Here is a 20,391-nt window from a genome sequence, read left to right on the forward strand (position 1 = left end):
CTGAGTTAGCGTCAGCATTTGAACCTCTGTTGTTGTTTCCTACTTTTCATGTTAACTCCCCCCCGCCCCTCCCCTTTTTATTGATCATATCTCAAGTTTATTGAATAATTAAGCTTCACATTCAGTTAAAAAACAACCAAGAAGTATCCTTAAAGTATAGAGGATAACACCACCTAATGGCGCAAACTGTCAGAAAGTCCTGAAGGAAAGGTGTATCACCTGAAGCCTACACTGCTCTCTAGTGGGGAATAAAGAAATCATTGAATTGACAATGTTGTACATAAAAATAATTGAAGTAAATATATAATATCTAAACAGAAGAAAAAAAAAAAGGCCTTGTTTTTTTGTGAATGACACTAGAAGTCTATCTGTGTTTTTGTATGATAGGACATTCATTTATATTTCCTACTTTAGCAAAGTGTTATAATCAGCGGTGTCTTTGTGTTATGATGGAAAAAGAGGACAGAGGTCAGATGTGTGCGAACCAGACAGAGTTGCGATCATGTGATGCATACAAATACTTTTTATTAGGGGGAGGTGGGGTGGGTTGTTCCTGAGTAACACTATCTTGCTGCTCCTGCGACACACGTGGAATCAAGAAAACGGAAAACTTCGAGGAGCACCTGAAGGCATCATCAACCGGAGCTCCGGAGGAAGGAAACCCTGAGCCCAGCAGAACATGATAGAAAACAAGGATCCTGTCACCCTGAAAATAATCCTCATTGGAGACTCCGGGTAACTCTCAAATCGTATTTAATTGAAACATTGTGATTTGCTTACGATTGTTTCAGTTTCACTTTCTTGTCTTCTCGAATTACTGTGACCCTGATTCCTTGTGGATATTCACAAAGGTTTCAAAATTAATCGTTTATTTAAGGGTGAGACACCAGTTGGATGTTTTAATGTGTCTACAAGAGGAAGAGTACTGTACTTTGTACCTTTACCGAGTGGCCTATGTGTGTTTGCTCAGGGTGGGAAAATCCTCCTTCATGAACAGATATGTGAATCACCGCTTCACCAACATGTACCGGGCCACGATAGGGACTGACTTCTTCTCCAAAACAGTCAACCTCGGAGGGGACACAGTCACCCTGCAGGTAACTCATCTGTACCGGTGCAGGTGCAATGAAAAACAAACACACGACCAGGAACCACACACTCACAATGTTGATTTCATATGGGACAGCACATCCACAGCATCATATTTCCCTCTGTGTGTGTGTGTGTGTGTGTGTGTGTGTGTGTGTGTCAGATCTGGGACACAGCAGGGACAGAGAGGTTCCAGTCTCTGGGTACACCTCTGTACAGAGGAGCCCACTGCTGCCTGCTGGTGTTTGATGTCACTTCCAAGGCCAGTTTCTGTGCGCTGGAGGGCTGGAGGAAGGAGTTCCTGGTCCAGGGCGAGCCCCAGGATCCATCTGACTTTCCTTTTATTGTACTGGGCAACAAAACTGACCTGAGCGGCAGGGAGGTCAGTCCATGTCCTCTCCAGTCACACGGCAGCCTGTTTGAGAGGCCCAGGTTAACCACCTTGGGTCACTTAGGTGGAAATAATTGGATTAATTGCATATTTGTTGGAAATTAGAACCAACGCAATTCAATATCAACTGTGGCTGGTCCTCCACCATTCATTTTGTAGCTCTGGTATTGTTGATTGACCAAAATAAAAATCTCGGCGCGGCCAAAGACATCAAAAAGGAGTTTTGAGAACATTAAAAAAAAAAAAAAGACCTACAGGCCTACAATTAATTAATTTTCCAAACAGTTAACGACTGATTTTCGGCCAGTTGACTGACCAACATCATTTCAGCTCTGGTTGGTGACTGGAGGCAACAATGAAACGTATATTGTGAGCGTCAGTAGGTGCCCAACAACAACCTTTGCCCTGGGGCCCCTCGGGAGGCTAATCCGGCCACGGTTAAAATAATAAATAGGAATTTTAGATTCAAGTTTTTGTTTTATGATCAATCCGCACCGTTGATTTTACTGTTGATTATTCTTTTCTTTATTTAACAAGTAATCACTGTTTTCATAGTTTGATATAAATGGGACCGAGGCGGCTGTAAAGTAAAAACACTGACACTCTAAAGATTGTGTGAGCTCTGAAGACAAAAATAGAAGTGAAAGGATGTCTAGAATTCAGACACAGATGGCGTCGCTATTATGATTAACTTCTGAAGATGTTTAGAGCCCACTTCTGGAGTGAAATGTTCGGTGTTGAAATGAGTGCTCTGTAAAATAAGTTATATTTCATGAATAAAAAGAAGGTAGTTGTGAGCCATATTTAAGTAGAAATACAGTTAACTAAAGCACTGCAAACACAGAACAGAAATAAATTGTGTTCAAAACTCACCAGTGAAGTTTTTACAGCTGAGAGTTGGCTGGAAATGAGTGGGCTTAGAATATTTTGATAATGTATTGACGATATGAATTATAATCAGTCTCTGGTTACAGTTTCTTTGATGTGACAATATTCTACTTTTCTGTGTTGGGTATCTTTGTAAACCGAATATCTGATGTAAATAATCATTGCAGCTCTCAGTCACAGTCAACATAATATCCAGAGAACTTGTTCAAATGAACAGTTGTTATTAATCTTACTACACTGCAAGGTTTGCTCTGTCATAGTAACCTTTCCTTTAGATTCCCTTTATAAAGTAATGAAAACGGACATTAAAAAATGTCCCACTTAGTAATTACTGCCCAGTTCTGGAACTGTGTTTACATTTTTTTTCTACACTGTGTGCTCTCTGCTGTCATGTCATAACTATTTGTTTCCTTGCAGGTGTCTCGCAGGAAGGCCATGCAGTGGTGTGAAGAAATAGGAGCACAGTACTTCGAGGGAAGCGCCAAGGAGGATCGAGACGTAGAGAAGCCGTTCGTGAGGGCGGCTCACAGCGGCTTGCAACAGGTGAGTTTGTATCCAAGAGAGGCAAGACACAAAGTCTATGTTTAACATGTTTATTTTTTGATGATAAAAGATACATTACTCCCTACAGTACAAAAAACACACATTGGAAAATACAGGACATTTCCAGATAACCTGCAAACAGCCGAGAGAATCTCGCAACACCTGTGAGTGCTGAGAGGAGCACTCGTCCCAGTGGAAAGTTCAGAGACCTCGGCACTGCTGATGATGACCTATCTAACGAGGGTGCAAAAATAGTGACCCAGCAAAGGTACTGTGGAAGGAAAGGACACAATTGTATACCACATGGAGAGAGGAACAAACTCATTAAATGTTTTTTTTTTTTGTTTTTTTTTGAGAACCTTCAGCTTATGGTCTAACTTAAGGCATCACTACTAAAATACACTGCTTTTGCATGCATGTCTAGTTTTGTTCAACAGACACACCGACACGCACAAAATTATGAATGCATATGAAGAGAAAGTTCATTTCTAGAAAGAAATCGGGAGAAATCACAAACGAAAGCCGAGGTGCGAGCCGGAGATAAAAAGGCCGACAAGCGGAAACCTCAGCTCTGCTCGTCCTGGCCGTTACCATAACAACTGAATCCACCCTTACAAAGTAGATATACACTCATGTCCAGTCAGAAACCTCCTCCCTGTACAAGTTTGTATTGTAATGAACCTAGCAGTGATCCAGACTCCTACAGTGAATCAGCTTGACAGAAGCAAATTAGAACAATCAGGGAGACTATATATATTTATATATATATTTGTTTCTTTTATAAGTAAAGACACAAAAGGCAATCAAGAGATGACCAACATGTAAAAACAGTTTGATACAGGTAATTATATAAAAGGCCAAGATGTTTTTTTTTTGTTTGTTTTATTCTTGCTCTATGAACGAACTAATTTACAAGTGAGTACACTCCAGCTATGTAAGCTTTCTTCCCAAGACATCCCCATTCAAAGACATACGGGTTTTACATGTCACAGTTCGCTTGCACACCATCTGTCGTCTGAAATACAGAGCCGTGGAAGGGAAAAAAAAAAAAAAATTCAAATTTATTAAATGGATTCACATACATCAATAGGGTAGGGGGAAAAAAATAGGTCTACTTATATAATTTGCCGTTCTAAAGATTAAAGAAGAGGTGAGACACCACTTTCATGAGCATAAAAAGCGTAGGACAACTGAGCGGGGTGTTAAAGGGGGCGAGGAAAAGATCTGATGGTATTTTTTTCCTCATCTCCCCGGGAAATTCCATGTTTGGCAAAATGAAGCAACACAAGCATTGAGTAGTAAACAAAATGAAAACTCTCCTCTCCCTGGGTCCACTTGAAAAGTTCCCTTCAGTCCTATAACCTCTGCGCTTCTACTTGGAACAAATACAAAAGTCGTTCTGTCTTCCATTACCATCGGTTAACAACAAGAACATACAACCAACTGAATGAAGATTTGTTTTTAAAAATATAGTGGCAACCTCAACACAGCCACCCATCTTCCCACAAACACAAACTATGGGGATGAACAACAGTTAAAAAAAGTGATGTTTTTAAAAATGCACACAACATACATACACACAGGAGAAAAAAAAAAAGCTTAAAAAATACAAAAATAAACTACACAAAAGATCATTGCTTGCTAATTTTTTGGGAAGATTTTGCAAGATTTTTTTTTTGTGTGTGTGCTGCAAGTCTCAGTCCTCGCAAAGTCTTGTGATTCACTCTACAAATCTCTTCCTTTGTCATTCTTGTTTTTTTTTTTTTTTTTTAGTCCATTTCAAAGTGTCGGCCACCAGTTCTCACGTTGGGGTAAAAAGCGCACAGTGATGACATTACCAGTAGACTGGAGTCCAGTACGATGACTGTACAAGACTTGGTTCTCGATGAAGCAAATTTGTTTGGAGCAAAAAAGAAAGGAAAAAAAAAAAAAAATGTCCTCGTTCGTTGAGGACAAGTGCTTTATTGTTTCCATACCGATTTTTCCTCTCATCTAAGCTAATGCCTCCGCAGCCTTTTCAACATTGTACATCATTTCACGTAGTCTCTCTCTACGTCCCCCCCAGAATTCACAAAACAGACCAAAAAGAAGAAGAAGAAAAAAAAAGGTAACAATGCACTCAGGCTGGCTCCCAGTTTGTGAAAGATGTAAATGCTTCTCTATACTGTTCAACTATTGAAACAAGCCAAAAATAGATGTTAAAAGGATGGAAGGGGATGTGACTGAAAAAGATAATGTGCTTCTAGGTTTGTGTTGCTCTAAAAATAGTACGACCAACAGAACGAGGAGGAAGGGTTTTATCTACAGAAACATCTCTCAGATTGACTTTCATCTTGGCTTCATACGGTTGTTCTGCCTCCATTGCTGTCTTGATCTGAGACGTGGAGGATGAGATTAGGATGAGGATGAAGAGGTGGAGGAGGGCTGAAGGTCAGTCTTCCTGATAAAAGGACAGCGAGTGGAACAAAGGACAAAAGACTGGGAGGGGTCTCTGGGCAACCTCACTGGTCCGTCCTTGCTTTCTTTGGACCAGTAGTCTTACTGCAGGAAGACATGTAAAACCAGAAGAAGTTGTTTTATTCAGCAGTGCCGTATTCATGTCGAGCTTATGTGCACACTGTGGAGCGGGAATACTGTACTTACGTATCGGGAGAGGTGCCTGGTCTTTTGGGGGCTGGTTTTGCAGACGCGGCGTCTTTACCAGATTCTAGGAAGCATAAAAATGGATTAGAATGTATCTATTTATCAATAAATTATTCGCTGAATCAGTCATTTTAAAGTTGCAATAAGCAATATTTTCTCATTCGAGTTTTGGTTGCAGTAACAAATTTTGACCACTGCGTGTCACCAACAACATTTCTATTGATTGTGGTCTGACCGAAACAATCAATCAATCAGGATTAGAAGGCACCTAACTAGCCAATCACAGTAACCTTTCATTTGGTCTCTATACATCTCCCAAAAGTTGTTTCATATATGGCAACAAGTGATAAACTTCCAATACCTCCTGTACCTCTGGAGTCAGACATAAATAGTCGAGTAGAACAGATGTTATCTTGGTATTTAGTTTAAATAGTGGAAAACCTTGACGGTTCATTTCAAGCCAAGCGAAATGCACGTGCATTTGGTGTGCCATTTGCAAGGCCGAGAGAGGTGGAAGGTTTTGAAATGTGGATGTTCACGGTATTTTCAGTTTGGGCGCTCACCTTGCAGCCATCGAACTTGGGTGGCAGGACCGTAGCCCTTCTCGTTGCGGGCGGCGATGCGGAAGATGATGGCTGGCTTGGTGGTGTAGTCAATGTGGGCATTGGAGAGGCTGGACGACTGCACCAAGCAAGAGGGGTTGGGTCCACAATACACACGCATAAAGGCGAGCTGGGCCGGGGTGGAGGCCTTGGCTTCTGAAGTCTGGTTGCTCTGGATGGCCAGGTACACAGAGTACTCGATGATCTTCCCCGACGTCACCGAGGGCGGCTCCCAGGTCAGGTGGGCACCATCGGGGCTCTGAGGAGGGACAGTGAACAGGTATTCAGTGTCTGAAGCAATGGCTCAAGAGCTGGTAACAGCAGTATGTAAAATGCACAACACAACAAGGGGGGGGGGGGGGGGGGGGGGGAGGGGGAGGTTTTACAGGTGGGTTTACCTTGCTGATTTTGATGGCACAAGGTGCCCCTGGGAAGCCTGGCAGGCAAGTCTTAAAAGCAGATATCTCCGAGAAAGTTCCACGACCGCAAGCGTTAATTCCAGCAACACGGAACTTGTAAGCCGTTCCAGGCTGCAGCTCCATTTTCTTCATCTGGTTGTAGTCTGGCATGATGCCAGAGTCATCCTGGCAAAAGGGGAAGAAGCGATTAGAGATCCACTGAGGGCGTAGCCATCTGAGCATGAAAGGAGCCCCCTGAGATACTTACATCTCCTTGAGAATCATCTGGTGGCACATAGAAGTGGGTGACAACCATATTTGTCACTTTAACAATTCCAACATCAAACCACTGGTTCTCTTTTTTAACAACTGGCTTCACTGGGGTTGGCTGAGGGGCTTGCTTCTGTATAGAAATACAAAATTTACAGTCAATAAAAAATTTTAAAAAAAAAATTCCCCCTCTCTTTTCCCTGAATGAACCAATCAGATGTTTCGTAATACCACAATGACTCACCTCTCCCTCGATGCCATTGGCGACCTCGGCGAGAGCGGCTGCCGCTTGCAGCTTGGCTGGACTTGCCACTGCTGCAGAGGGTGCGAATGTACTTGATGGAGCAAGTGCTGTGTAGGGGAACGAATACCACAAAGAGGTCAATCTACTGTACACAGCCACATACCAAGTAACTACAAAGAGCACGCAGACTTACTCTCAGCAGTCGCACGCGGCAAGAGAGACGCCACCGCACTGGTGACCGTGGCAGCCATTTCGTTGTGTCCGTTGCTCTCGACAGACGGGTCGTTGAGGCTGTCGGCAGGAGCGAGGCCCTCCGTGGGCAAGTTTGTGTCCGCGGCGGCCTGCTGGGCTGCAGCCTGAGCCTCCTGCAGCTGCTGCTGTTGGTGGACCAGCGCTGCAAGTTCTTGCTGGGTCAGCATAATGGGGATGGTGGTGGGTTGCTGGCTTTCTCCAGCACCATCACCCTCATCTGTAAATGACAGAGATAATATTTAACCCTCTGAACCTTACGGGCTGGAAAGGCAGGTTTTCTTTAGCAAAAAATTCCTTGAAGTAGTCATGTACACTGAACACTTTGGTTAGGAAAAATAACCAAATCTAAGCTTAAAACAGTGATATTTCATCAAAATCCCTATATTCTACATATCTCATTTTAAATTTTGCACTATAATGAACCATTTGCATGATCTAGATTCATTTGAACAATGAAAATTCTGCTCCATGACACATTGAATGACCAACAGTGACGTAAGAAGCATAAAGGAGATAAGACGGAGAGCACGGCGAGAGGTTTGTATAAATTGGAAAAATGCAAATAGTGCAATATGCATAGCATGTGGAACCGACCCCTTTATTTCCTATAATGCTAACATTCGTAGGCACTTGGAAAAATCTTGTGTGTATATATATATATATATATATGAAATATTTTTTCACATTTTGCAAATAGATAATCTAATGTCTAATCTAATTCACTTTTTTCTTCTTTAATGATAATAAAACTGTGTTGTACTGCATAAAAGACATTTTGGAGTTCTTCCTACTTCGAGCCATGGTTGTGCTCTTTACATAAAAAGGTACAGGACTTGCTGGTGCGGTGAAAAAATGAGCCCACGGTGCCTAAAAATGCAACAGAAGCAAAAAAAAATAAACGCCCAGAAACTGTTGTTTGAAACGGCAAAATCTTGGGGGTTTCAGTAGTTGCACAACTCGAACAAACTGCTGTTGGTTCTGCCTAGGATCGTCCTGTCAACTTTTGGTTAGTAAAAATAAAATACATTTAGCTCTTCCACGTTTATTCCCACATAATTCGAGCGAGACCTTTATCTGTGACATTGTGATTCAAAATCAAGGCCAAAGTTTACTTAACTAAGCCTTACTGATACTCACTCATTACGGCTTGTTGAGCTGCCTGAAGGACGGCCTGGATTGCGAGGGCCTGGGCTTCTTCTGTGGCTGCTGCCTGAGCAGCTGCTTCTGCTGCGGCAGTCACAGCTAGTTCTTCATCTGACAGCCCTGTCACCATCAGCGTGGCTCCCTGGCCCTCAGACATCAGCTCTGAAGGCAGATTCAACACTGTCGCTGTCGCTGCTGCTGCTGTCGCTGGTGCTGCCGCCGCTGCTGCTGCTGCCACTGCCGCCGCTGCTGCTGCCGCCGCCACTGCCGCCGCTGCTGCTGCTGCCGCCGCCGCCGCCGCCGCTGCTTCTCCCTGGAGGAACACATTAGAGCAGTTCCATCAGATGACTGCAAAAAAAATGCACGGCTGAAGGGAATCTCAAAATGTGACGCTAACATTGCCTTTGTGAGACATTATTCTTTATTCACCTCTGCTTGTGTCTCCATAGCAGTGGCTCCCTCCTCAGCAGGTGCAGCTTCTGCTGATGCTGCCTCATCAGTTTGCATGGGTTCCTCTGTGGAGCCGGCAGCAGCGCTCACCCCCTCTGTGATCGATGAGATTGACTGCAGGGAACCAAAGACAAGAACATACACATTGTCAGCAATTACTTTTTCAATTTTGTTTAAATAACATCTTTCTCTTACATTATGACATCTAACACAGACATGCAGCCTTGAGGTAGAGATCATTAACTACACCAATCACTCAGTAATGGCTGATGGTAACTCAAGTCAGGGACTGTGGTAGTAATCTTACAGGTACGGAAGGTCCGGGGGCGGGTGTAGACTGAGTGACAGTTGTGATGGCCCTGCTCTGGGTGGTGGTCGCCATGACGGTAGCTGCAGTGGTGGAGGCCACTTCTGTGCTGGTGCTGCTACTTTCTGCTCCTTCCTCTGTCTGCTGGGCTGCTCAGAAGATCAGAAAAACATCATAAAAATTCTTACCAATACACTAATTTTACCTTTGGATGCAACACAAGCATCAACCATGAAGCAAATTGGGTCTTTGAGTTTCTGTTTGTAAATAAACAAGAACAAGTAGATAGCTGATATAGCCTGAAATTACATCAAGAACAATTAAATGCAAAGGATTCTGAATGTGCCAATGTATGGCTGAATTACTATCTTCTTTTTGTTTGTAGGGCATTAGTTACAAAGAAAAAAAGAAAATATATAGTATCTGTATGTTTGTATACCTGCGCCTTCGCCTGTCTCCATATTGCAGGTGGCAGTGGTGGCGGTGTTGGTGGTCCCAGTCTCGTGTGTTTCACAGGGCGGGTTAGAGCAAACCCTCTGAACCAGGCCCGTCGCTGCATTGGTCTGGTCTGCTCCCATGCTGGAGGTGGCTGTGGACGGAGTGTTGGTGGTCCCCGTCTCGTGAGTTTCGCAGGGTGGATTAGAGCATACTCTCTGCACGGTGCCCGTCTGGCCTGCATTCATGTTGGATGAAGCTTGGGTGGATGTGTTGGTGGTGCCCGTCATGTGGGTCTCACAAGGCCGACTGGGGCACACCTGCTGAACTCCTCCCATGTTCGATGACGCTGTGGTAGCTGTGTTAGTTGTCCCCGTTTCATGGGTCTCGCATGGTGGGTTGGAGCACATGCGTAGCGCAGACATGTTGGAAGATGCAGTCGTGGCTGTGTTGGTGGTGCCTGTCTCGTGGGTCTCACACGGTGGGTTGGAGCACACCTTCCCTGCTCCCATAGTGGCAGAGGATGTGGTGGCTGTGTTGGTGGTTCCGGTCTCGTGGGTCTCACAGGGCGGGTTCGAGCAGACCTGTCCTGCGCCGATGGTGGCAGACGAAGTGGTGGCTGTGTTGGTGGTTCCCGTCTCGTGGGTCTCACAGGGCGGGTTCGAGCAGACCTGTCCTGCGCCGATGGTGGCAGACGAAGTGGTGGCTGTGTTGGTGGTTCCCGTCTCGTGGGTCTCGCACGGTGGGTTAGAGCAAACCAGGGTGACTGTTCCAGAGCCTTCTCCAGCTGCTCCAGCATCAGTAGAGCTGGGCTGCTCAGAGGTCGGTGAAGCCAGGATGGACACAGGTAGATCCTGCACTGGCTGAGCCTCTACACCGCTGGGAGTTGTGATCAGAGTCACCTGTGTGGGCTGGTTCTGTGGAGAAGAAAGCAATTTCAGAGATCTTCACGGCATAAAGTATGTTGCACACTAAAAACAATGTTATTATCTCTCCCTTGATCCTATTCTGTTATTTTCTTTGCAGCAGCTCTGCCATTGTTCTGTGGTTTTACAAGAAAAGGCAGCAAGATCTTCACCCTTGCAAACTTTTTATTAGATTGCAATGTAATAATTGAAGCTAATGACAAATACTACTGGAATGACTTCATAGCCGAACAACTAAAAAAAGCAAATGCTATTTACTGATGACAGATGAGCTGCTGGTTCTTACCTGGACTGTGATAGTTGAGGAAGGCAGTGTGGAGGCAGAAGTCATGCTAGTCTGAGCAGTTGACACAGTTATGGCAGATGGGCTGATGACCTGGCTGGACAGGGTAGCGATGGTTCCCAGTGTGGTGATGGGGGTAACCAGGGAGGCATTGGAACTATCAACTGCGCCTCCTGCCAAGCTTGTGGAAACTGTACCCGTGACCGTGCCAAGAGTGGTGACACCTGGGAAGAAGTAGCCATTCAAAGAGGAAATCAGAGACTATCGTACAAAGTACAAAATCTGTGATAACTCATTTGCCATCTGATAGTGAGTCACTTTGAAAAATAAATCACAAGAATAATTATTCTTACCAGTAGTGCCTTTGACAACCAGGGTGGTGACCGTGGGCTTCACGGCAGACACTGTGACTGGGGTAACGAGACGAACACCACCCACCGTACTCATGGGTAAAGTGCGCAAAATAGTGCCGGGCTGCCCAGGAGCACCCTTCAAAACCACCTAGGGACAGATGGTTCGGGTTTAGTCTTCTCAGCTGCAACATGCAGTAATGATTGAAAGATTGTGAACCCTTTAGAATTTATATAGTTTCTGAATAAATTACCTAAAACATTATCAGATGTTCACACACGTCCTTAAAGTAGATAAAAAGAACCCAAGTGAACAAACGAGATACAAATGTTTTATCTGGTCATTTATTAAATGACTATTTCTGTAGAGGATAACAATGGTTTTGAATTTCTTCCACTTGTACACAGTCTGTCTGACTGTGGATTGGTGGAGTCCAAACCCTTCAGAGATGGTTTCGTAACCTTTTCCAGCCCGATGAGCATCAACAACTGTTTTTGTCTAAGCTTGTAAAAAAAAGATATTGTTTGTGCAATGATGCACTTCCATAAATGTGTGTTGTGAAGACTCAAGACTTGAAAGATCCCTGCTCTTTAAATCAAACAGGGTGCCCACTCATTCCTGATTATCATGCCATTGACCGAGGACTCCTGACCCCTTTTTAAACTTCCATTTTGCTGCTAATCCTTGAGGTTCACATACTTTTGCCACTGACAGATATGTGATTTTGAATGATTTTCTTGAAACATATTGTTTTTCTCATTTGTTTGATTGGGTTCTCTTTACCCACCTTTAGGACTTGTGTGGAAATCTAATGATGAATTCTAAAGGACAGCAAAATAAACAGTCCCGCCGGGATTTTGCAGCGTTTTAAGTGAGTTTTAAGTGAATTAGAAAAATTGCAAGTTGAGAAAAATAAACCGTTTTTTTTTAACCACTACCTGATAGAGGAGTAAATATGTATTCAGTTTGTTTTTTTCCGCTTGTTCTGGTTGCACAGAGTTGGCTTTCGTGATGAGATGAGCCTGAGCAGAGCCTTTCTGATTGTAAATGAGGAGTTATTTGTGTTCATAAAGCAAGTTTGGTCTGAAAAGACTTACTTTATGCCGTTAATACTTTCAGCACAGCTTCTGCTGATGACATTTTTTGCAGAAAAAAAATCGCGGGAATTTATAAAAAATTGCAAGCTCTTGGAAATATTGCGGAGTTTGCGTGAATTATTGTGATTGTAAGATTGCCATTTCCTGGTGGGACTGAATAAATATCTACAAGAATGCAAAAACAGAATCAGTTTACCTGTGTTAGTCCCTGTTGGCCGGCTGCAGTGGCAAGTTTGGGTACTGCAGTGATGATTTTACCAGGAGTTCCAGTGGTCATCACCTTCGTGGTAAGGATTGTGATAGGTGTTTTTAGGCCCGCACTGCTCGTCACACCTGCATGGACAAAAAACATGTGAACATGAAAAACATTTTTTTCCTGCAGAACTGAACACCCACTACCCCTAACCTAATGACTGATTTACAACTGCAAACAAATTCTTGCCTTTTGTTTTCATCCACACTAATTGCCATTGAACTTAAATTAAAAAAGCATCCAATCTTATAGTAGTTGGCATCATCCATGTTGTTGTAACAACAAAGTTAATGGTGATTTACATCCAGATGTTTCTGTTTCAGTCGTTTTATTTCCAGAAATTGTATGAATGCGTCTATTTCAGTACCATTTAATAGTGCTGATCTCAATGCACAGGCTATTCAATTATGTCATTCTATCACTGTAAACTTGAATGAGTTTAGACCTGTAGCTCCAGGCTGACTCATGATGGCTGACATGGGGATGGTCTTGATGATGGTGGTGCCCTGCTTAGTGGTGGTAGGAGAGACGCCACTGATGTTGAGGATGGTGGGCTTGTTTCCTGCGCCTCCTGCCTGGGAAGTCGTGATAATGGTTGTGGGCTTTCCATCTGCAGAGGTCACCAGCTTCAGGATGGTGCCGGCTGGGAGGGGACCCTTTGTCTGGGGAGAAAGGCACACGTTATACAAACCATTTGGAGAAAGCTATCTGGTGCCTATCTCAGGGGTTTTATGCTACCTCCTGTTTTTTTCCTGCGTTCGTGCAGATATCTGACCTGTATGAGCTGTGCGAGAGGGTTAGTGGAAGCCTGGCCTGTGACAGCTGATGTCTGCACTGGCTTCGTTTGTACTACAGACATCATCTTGCCAAGGTTGGAGATCTGCCGACATGGGAGAGAGACTCAAGTTCATCAGTCACCAGAAAACATCAGGGGGAAGGTGGATCATGCCAGCCCTAACTGACTGAAAGTCATGCAGATCTATAACATCATGCTCCTTGTTTTTTTTGTTTTTTTTTAATCAAGGTACTCCAACAGTCGCCACTATAAGCCAACGTTTACACCCTCCCTTCCTAGTTCAGTCATGTTGTCACCATCTTGTGACCGAACAACAAAACCCACACAAACCAAGTGTGAATAGAGCAATTTACAGAATCCATGACTTACAGCATGCCTGTGAAAGCACCAAAGGGTGCTCTCAGAGTTGTTTTGAGTCTTACAATGTGCTACAAAATTCTTACCAGAGTGCCACTGCTGCCCATGGTGAGGGGACTCTTGACCAAGGTGATGGTCTTGGTGACTCCTCCCACCACAGTGGTTACTACCTGGGCCTGCTGAGCCACTGTGACTGCACCAGACTTGTGCACAGTGATGATTGGTCTGGTGGTGGTGGGAGAGGACGCAGTTGCTGTGCCCACCTGGGCTGCAGCTGTCTTCAACATACGGGTGGCTGGGTTGCTGACCTACAAGCACAAAATTATCTTAACCACTGACTTGTGACTGTCAGAATGCACACAATGCTGGAGATGACAACAATCATTGAGATGTATACCATAACTGGTGAAGCCACTTTCATTGTGGTTGTGCCAGGGGAAACGGCTACAGTTTTGAGAATGGTGGCACCTGCAGGAACATTGAGAACAGTGCCTGCAGAAGAAGGCGGGATCTTCTGTGTTGCTGCAGCTGCAGCAGCCAAAGCTGCCATGCCACTCATCTGAGGGCTACTTCCTATTGGCTAAAAATAGAAAAGTAGAATATTGTTTAGTGCATTTGTTGATCTGACAATGCACCTAATGTCAAATCTTAAACGGGACGAAATGCCATGCAAAATTGCTCACCGATCCTTGAGTAGTCTGAGCAGGCATTACCATTCTAACACCTGGAGGAAGTGATGTCACAGTGACAGGGGATTTCCCCGGCTGGCTGGGGCGAACTGTGACAACAGAAGCGCCTGTGGCAGCCTGATGAGTTGCAACCTTCAAAACGGCTGTAAAATAAGGGAAACGATTAGACCTCGTGTCATCTTGGTGTATTAACAACGGATATGGAGGACTTGGAATCCTCGGTCACCAGTGTAATACCTGTCTGTGGTAAACTCTGAGCAGATGGTGCTGCAGCAGCTGGTGCAGGGCTCTTTGGAGAGTGAACAGGCTGCGATGGGGTGGCGCACATGGCTGGTGAGGCGGCAGCTGGAGTCGCAGGGATGTCATATTTCTGCAGCTGCAGTAAGTAGGTGTCCGCTGTGGAGACGGCCCCCCAACTAACCTCCAGAGAGTTTGTGTTGGCACGGACTAACTGCACCCTGGCAGGGGCGTGCGGCCGCTCTGATGGTGGAAAATAACAATTTTAACAAAATATAACAATGTGACAAGGTGAACCACTAATTTCCTTCATGTTACAGCGCACCTACCTGTTTCCAGGTACCAGAGGTCTTTACAACAAACTTGGTTGTTCCAGGCTTTCCGATAACCGTCACGGCCACTCCAAACATAGAGTCTGGAATTGATGGCCACAGCACAGTGGCCGGCACGGGCTCTGGGGATGTTGTCTTCAAGAGTATCCATCAACACTGTTTCCCAACACATGTTGTCTACAGAAACACAACAAAAAAAAGTTAACACTGGTATCGCTGATTTCACTCGATAGTTTGCAATTTGAAATTTACTGTAATAAATGTAGAAGTGGACAAACCTAGATTTAGGCAGGCAAGAGTGTTTGTGCATTTCCACTCTTTCTCGTGTGTGGCCACTTTAACATCATCCATTACCAAAGGAACCCATCCTCCAAAAACGTACATCCTGTACAATGAGAGAATGAAATCACTGTGAGTTCCTGCTACTAAGCCCACTTTACCACAAGCAATTTCAACAATGATTAAAGGAAAAATGCAATGTGTTATTGGGAATGTGCAGCATTCGTCTCACTTGTTTGTGATGGTGGTGGCAGAGTGAAGACTTCGGGGAAGTGGCGCTGTGCCACTTACTGAAGGTTTGTTCCATGTCAGGGTATCTGCAGACAATGACAAGCAGGAAAGTCTTAGACAGAAAGCACGTCTACTTAAATGCAATCAGATAAATGCACATATCGTTGTCTGATTGGGTGTTTCAACACAGTCTCTAAGGGGTCACGGAAGACATTCATAATTTAAGTGATTTGATTTGGTCATTTACACTTCAAAAACCTACCAATATCAAGTGTCCATAGATCTCCAAGACGACAACCGCTCATTCCTCCATAGATTATCAAGCGAGATTTCCTGGTTGTTTTTTCTGTGTATACCACAGCAGTGTGGCTCTCACGTGGAGGAGGCAGAACTCCATATGTGATGGGAATATCCCATCCAACCACGCTGGAACCAGCACGAAGCTCGAGTGTGTACAGATCATTCAGGTATCTGAGACATAAAAGAAATACAGTCACACTCATGTTTCTGGTTAAAGTGCAATCTCAACGAGCCCCACTGGCTACCTCCTGGAAAAACCTCTGTACCTGGGAATGTTGTTTTTTGGGTCCTCACTGTCATTGGCTAGTCCACCAAACAAGTAGCATTTGTTGCCAACCAGTGAAAAGCTGTGGCCGAGACGAGGACAAGGAGGGGGGCCATTCTTCGGGTTTTTTGCTTTCAACTTTTTCCATTCCCATCTGCTGGCCTGTGACAGAAACCATTGACAAAACATATCCCTTGATTATTTCGCAGCAGAAGCTGTAACTAAAAAGTTACAAGTTGACCCCATTCCATGTTCTTACAATCTAATACTAAGGATGCGTTTGTTGTCAAAGCTGTACTTTTAACTATACATACTTTTCCACTGACTAAAGCTATTCTTAATGTCATATGAAAAATAGTCACTTCGGCAAAACTAAACATGACATGTCAGGATAACTTTGATTAGTTTTTAAAACAAGGGTGAAGTGGAACACCGTGTCTGGAATTGGGGCAGAACTGCCCTTCGTGGAGCACATAGAGGAGAAATAGTGCGACAGTCAATTAAACTCAAACTAAGCACGTAAACTTGTAGAATACAGCGGCTTTCATTCATACTGGCTGTTGGATAAGCTGCAAACACATGTCGTATGGTTACGCTGCGTAACAGTATTATGTCATTAGGTTGAAGTATTGTCGTTATCAAGATATGTATTTTCAAAAATCATATGAAAAAATGATAACTGTATTATCATCAACGATAACATATGAAAGACCCTTAGCGCATAACGTCTCGTCTGTATTGAACTAGTAGTATGATGCCTTGCACATGAACACTACTTATGTTGTAACCATGTCTGTCTCCTTTTCTATTCTTTCAGGAGTTACAATAAGAGTTATTTTCAAATAAACAATATACCTAGAAAACTTAAGCTTGAAAATCCTCAAATACCTCATTTAGAAGCCTTTCTTTACATTAATGTGGAAATGTTATGAAAAGTTGGTTATTGCTGGATAAATTGGTTATTTCTAAAGAAAATTACCTGGAGCTCATAGAGATCGTTGCTGTACTTCCCGTACTCCACCATTCCCCCAAACACCAGCAACCTTGTTCCATCACAGACGAAACCATATGCAGCACAACCAGGGGGAATATCACCACGGACTGCTGGGATGAACCACTGGTTTGTTGCTAGAAATGAAAACACAATAACACTGAGGTTATCTTTGGAGGCTTACCTCGATCAGCAGAGCTGGACTGTAACCAAGTACATTTACTCAAGTACTGTACTTAAATACAACTCCAATACTTTACCAGGTAAATATTGCACTCTTATTCCACTACCTTTCTGTGACAGCCTTTGCTGGTTTTAAGATTTAATACAGCTTTTTATAACCTTTCTGTCCTGTAAAAACAATGTACCTCCAAATTGAGTGATTTTGAAGTTTTCTGATAAACGGAAGGATTAGTTATTCCTTTATGGGTTGAGAAAAACCTCCTACTTTTTAAGCTAAATAAACTATTTAAAACCAACTTGGATTTGCTGGAAACTGCATTGTTTTTGGAGTTTGTTGACGTTATGGAATATGATGTATTACTGTAGATTAAACTCACAAGCAGTATATAGAGTAGTCCAAAAAGGTACAACCTTAAATAACTACAGCAGTAAAATGCACATTAATCCAAAGGTGATATCAATCCAATAACATCACATATAATAGTAGAACACGGACAGGGAGAATGTACTGCTTTTTGTGCTTTTATTTTATATACTTCAAGGACATTTTGCTGATAGTGCTTACACACTTTTACTGAAATAGGGTTTGTATGCAGGACTTTTAAGTTGTGCTGGAGTATTTTTACAGTGTGGTATTAGTACTTTTACTGAATGTGTACTACTTCTCCCAGTGATGTCAAGTCATTCAAATAAAGAAGGAAGTTATGATATAAACAAGACTGACATTTCCTGACTAGTATAAGTGGTAAACAACCCTCTAATTAAGATTGGAACATAAACCAATATCTACATTTAAGAATGGGAACACACAAATACACCACAACTGCTGAGTCTGTCTGTGCTTATTGGTTTATTTGTAGGAAACTGGGGCAGTGGATGTGCTTAAACCAACCAGCATCATCCATTTTATTCTAGCCCGCCTTTTTTAACATGCATTAAACATTTGTCCGGCAGAGGGGGCCACATTTAACCAGACACGGCTCAGTTTGGCCTGCTGAGGCCTGTCTGCGACTTAGTTTTGCTCATCACGAATATATATATATACATATTAACGAGGACTGTTTTTAGCCGGAGACTGCAAACTTGTTCATATTTATAAATCTATGAAAGAAAAAAAATAAAAATAAAAATACACTCCCTTCGGGAAACAATCAACAAACAAGTTTCACACACAAAGTTCAGCTCACCAGTGTTGTATACATGCAACTCGTCCACTATCCCTTCGTTCCCACCGCCAAAGACCACCATGAGCTCCTTTATGGCTACAGCTCTGTGTCCGTGTCTGGGCCGGGGGACGGGACCGGACCATCCGAGGACCCGTTTCCATCGCGGCTGCAGAACCGACGCCGTGGTCCCAGACACCGCGGAACCAGGGGCAGACATGACTTCTACCAGAAAGGGGGGGAAAAAAAACAACAACAACAAAAACAAACAAAAAAAAAGAAAAAAAAACAAGCGTTTGTCTCAGCTGTTCAAAGTCACTGCGCCACCTCCACATTCAACAACACGTATAAAAGCGACCGGCGGGCGTGCGACCGTCCGCTGAGGCCGACTTCGGAGCCGGTCTGTGCGGCCACAGCAGCGACGAGCACCGCCGAGGTTAGCTCCGGCTAATCAACACAAACTACCGGATTCACACAACAAGGACCTTCTGGGGGGCGAAGCCCGGTTCAATATTCACGGACACCGACTCCGACGTCGCCGTCCGTGTCGCCCAACACGCTCAAACCTTCCCTCCTCCTCCCTCGTTACCCCGACTTCTTTCTGAGTTGTTTCTAACCATTGAATTCAGTCCATGGAAGCAGCCATCTTGCAGCCAAACAAACCCCCACTACCGCGACTCGCCCGGCGGAAAAATGGCGGAAGAAAAAGAAAAATACGCGACACGCTCGCCCCGCTGCCGCCGCCGCCGCCGCTGCTGCTGCAGCGGGCGGAAACGCACTACGACCTCAACATGTTCAATGAGTCGAGCAGCCGAGCGGAGCGACGCGCGGCTGCAAAAACCCCGGACTCGATGTCGAGTTTGAGTCCGTCAGAGAGAGTCTGCTGTTTTCATGCTTCTCTGGGAGTCGCCATATTGTAGCTTGCGAAGCTTTAGCCGGTCCGGTGCGACAACATTTAACGGAGTTATTAACTTCTGTGGAGGAGGAGGAGGAGGAGGAGGGGGGAGGGGGAGGAAACGTGTTTCTGAGATTTACTTCAACAAGCCGGGAGCGTTGTTTTAAAAAAAAAAAAAATAATAAACAAAACCACAAAAAAAAAAAAAAAAAAAAAGCCACGCAATGAGCAGCAGGGACGTGTTGATATTTCAAGCGCGGTCCGGGAAGCACGTTTAGCAGGAAGCTAACAGCGTTAGCCGCACGGCTGGGCATCTGTCAAAGCGTCGTGAAATCTCACAATTAAATTCAACGCGGTTTCGAGTTGTTTTCGCGTGCGTCGTTTACCTGGCGCGGACGCAGTCGCAACAGCGCTCTTAAAACGCGGCTGAATGGGTTTAAAGGGCTAAAACGGAGTGTTATTTTGTTTCACGCCGTCTCTGGAAGCAGCCATCTTTTCGACAATCGGCCTACTTCTACAGCTCCCTCAAGAAAAATGGCCGGGCGGTCTTGCTCCCAACAAAACACAACAAACCCCCCTAAAGGCACGCGAATTCCCGACTTTTACTTACTTAATTCGATGCGGTAATTGCAAAAACACGAGTATGCGCTTCAATCTGGCGGCAATAATCCAAATTCATTCGATTGGTGAAGAAGTATTTCCTCTCATGCCTGCCTGGAAGCTGCCATCTTCTTGACAACCAGAGGCGGAGGAAAATGGACGAGAGTTGGCGTCACCCAAAGTAAACATGGCGACAGAGACCCGCTCGGGAACATTACAGCCTGAAACGCGTAAACCGTTTTTGATATTTGCAATCGTGCGTCGGGATACGACGCTCCGTACGGGGACGTGCCTCAATAAATACCCGAAATGTATAGAAAGTAAACAAATCACGAGTTTAAGCAAATTACAACAAGTTGTGTTGCAGCAGTGGGGTTATTGTCCCTTAGTAAAGATGGCGACATCCGTTTAGAGCCCCTTTTATTTAAATATTGCGGGTGATGCTGATTTTAGTCGTGTCTGAACATACTTAGATATATCCACACATGTAAAACAATAATGTTTGACC

At 44.1% G+C, this 20,391-nt stretch overlaps 2 protein-coding genes across 2 annotated transcripts; one reads left to right on the top strand and one right to left on the bottom strand.

The window, feature by feature from the left end:
• Nucleotides 1-602: 602 nt before the first annotated feature.
• LOC138203767 (ras-related protein rab7) lies at nucleotides 603-3,990 on the top strand. Its single transcript, XM_069158801.1, has 5 exons — nucleotides 603-735; nucleotides 971-1,097; nucleotides 1,253-1,471; nucleotides 2,786-2,911; nucleotides 3,000-3,990. The coding sequence occupies exons 1-5, from the start codon at nucleotides 680-682 to the stop codon at nucleotides 3,084-3,086; spliced, it is 615 nt and encodes a 204-aa protein (XP_069014902.1). The 5' UTR covers nucleotides 603-679; the 3' UTR covers nucleotides 3,087-3,990.
• hcfc1a (host cell factor C1a) lies at nucleotides 2,946-20,025 on the bottom strand. Its single transcript, XM_069158707.1, has 28 exons — nucleotides 19,894-20,025; nucleotides 18,413-18,613; nucleotides 17,031-17,179; nucleotides 16,053-16,213; nucleotides 15,749-15,957; nucleotides 15,488-15,572; nucleotides 15,255-15,361; nucleotides 14,974-15,153; nucleotides 14,645-14,887; nucleotides 14,402-14,550; nucleotides 14,116-14,298; nucleotides 13,805-14,026; nucleotides 13,341-13,445; nucleotides 13,011-13,227; nucleotides 12,509-12,645; nucleotides 11,218-11,365; nucleotides 10,868-11,088; nucleotides 9,660-10,572; nucleotides 9,221-9,369; nucleotides 8,893-9,027; nucleotides 8,458-8,776; nucleotides 7,262-7,537; nucleotides 7,069-7,175; nucleotides 6,823-6,957; nucleotides 6,555-6,740; nucleotides 6,118-6,415; nucleotides 5,555-5,618; nucleotides 2,946-5,452 (listed from the first exon to the last, which is right to left on the bottom strand). Exons 2-28 carry the CDS (start codon nucleotides 18,606-18,608, stop codon nucleotides 5,413-5,415), a joined length of 5,334 nt encoding a protein of 1,777 aa, XP_069014808.1. The 5' UTR covers nucleotides 18,609-18,613; nucleotides 19,894-20,025; the 3' UTR covers nucleotides 2,946-5,412.
• Between the last annotated feature and the right edge of the window lie 366 nt (nucleotides 20,026-20,391).

Source organism: Embiotoca jacksoni, unplaced genomic scaffold (genome assembly GCF_022577435.1).
Source record: "Embiotoca jacksoni isolate LCO1_2020_lvr unplaced genomic scaffold, fEmbJac1.0.p SCAF_1, whole genome shotgun sequence".
NCBI lineage: Eukaryota > Metazoa > Chordata > Actinopteri > Embiotocidae > Embiotoca > Embiotoca jacksoni.

Excerpts from the sequence above, each read along its gene's own strand:
- LOC138203767 (XM_069158801.1), top strand. The coding sequence starts at position 680 with ATGATAGAAAACAAGGATCCTGTCACCCTGAAAATAATCCTCATTGGA. Across the intron at positions 736-970 it reads ATCCTCATTGGAGACTCCGG|GGTGGGAAAATCCTCCTTCA; the intron begins GTAACTCTCAAA and ends GTGTTTGCTCAG. Across the intron at positions 2,912-2,999 it reads CTCACAGCGGCTTGCAACAG|TACAAAAAACACACATTGGA; the intron begins GTGAGTTTGTAT and ends TACTCCCTACAG.
- hcfc1a (XM_069158707.1), bottom strand. The coding sequence starts at position 18,608 with ATGTCTGCCCCTGGTTCCGCGGTGTCTGGGACCACGGCGTCGGTTCTG. Across the intron at positions 15,362-15,487 it reads GCCACCACCATCACAAACAA|GATGTACGTTTTTGGAGGAT; the intron begins GTGAGACGAATG and ends CTCATTGTACAG. Across the intron at positions 6,416-6,554 it reads GTGCCATCAAAATCAGCAAG|AGCCCCGATGGTGCCCACCT; the intron begins GTAAACCCACCT and ends GTCCCTCCTCAG.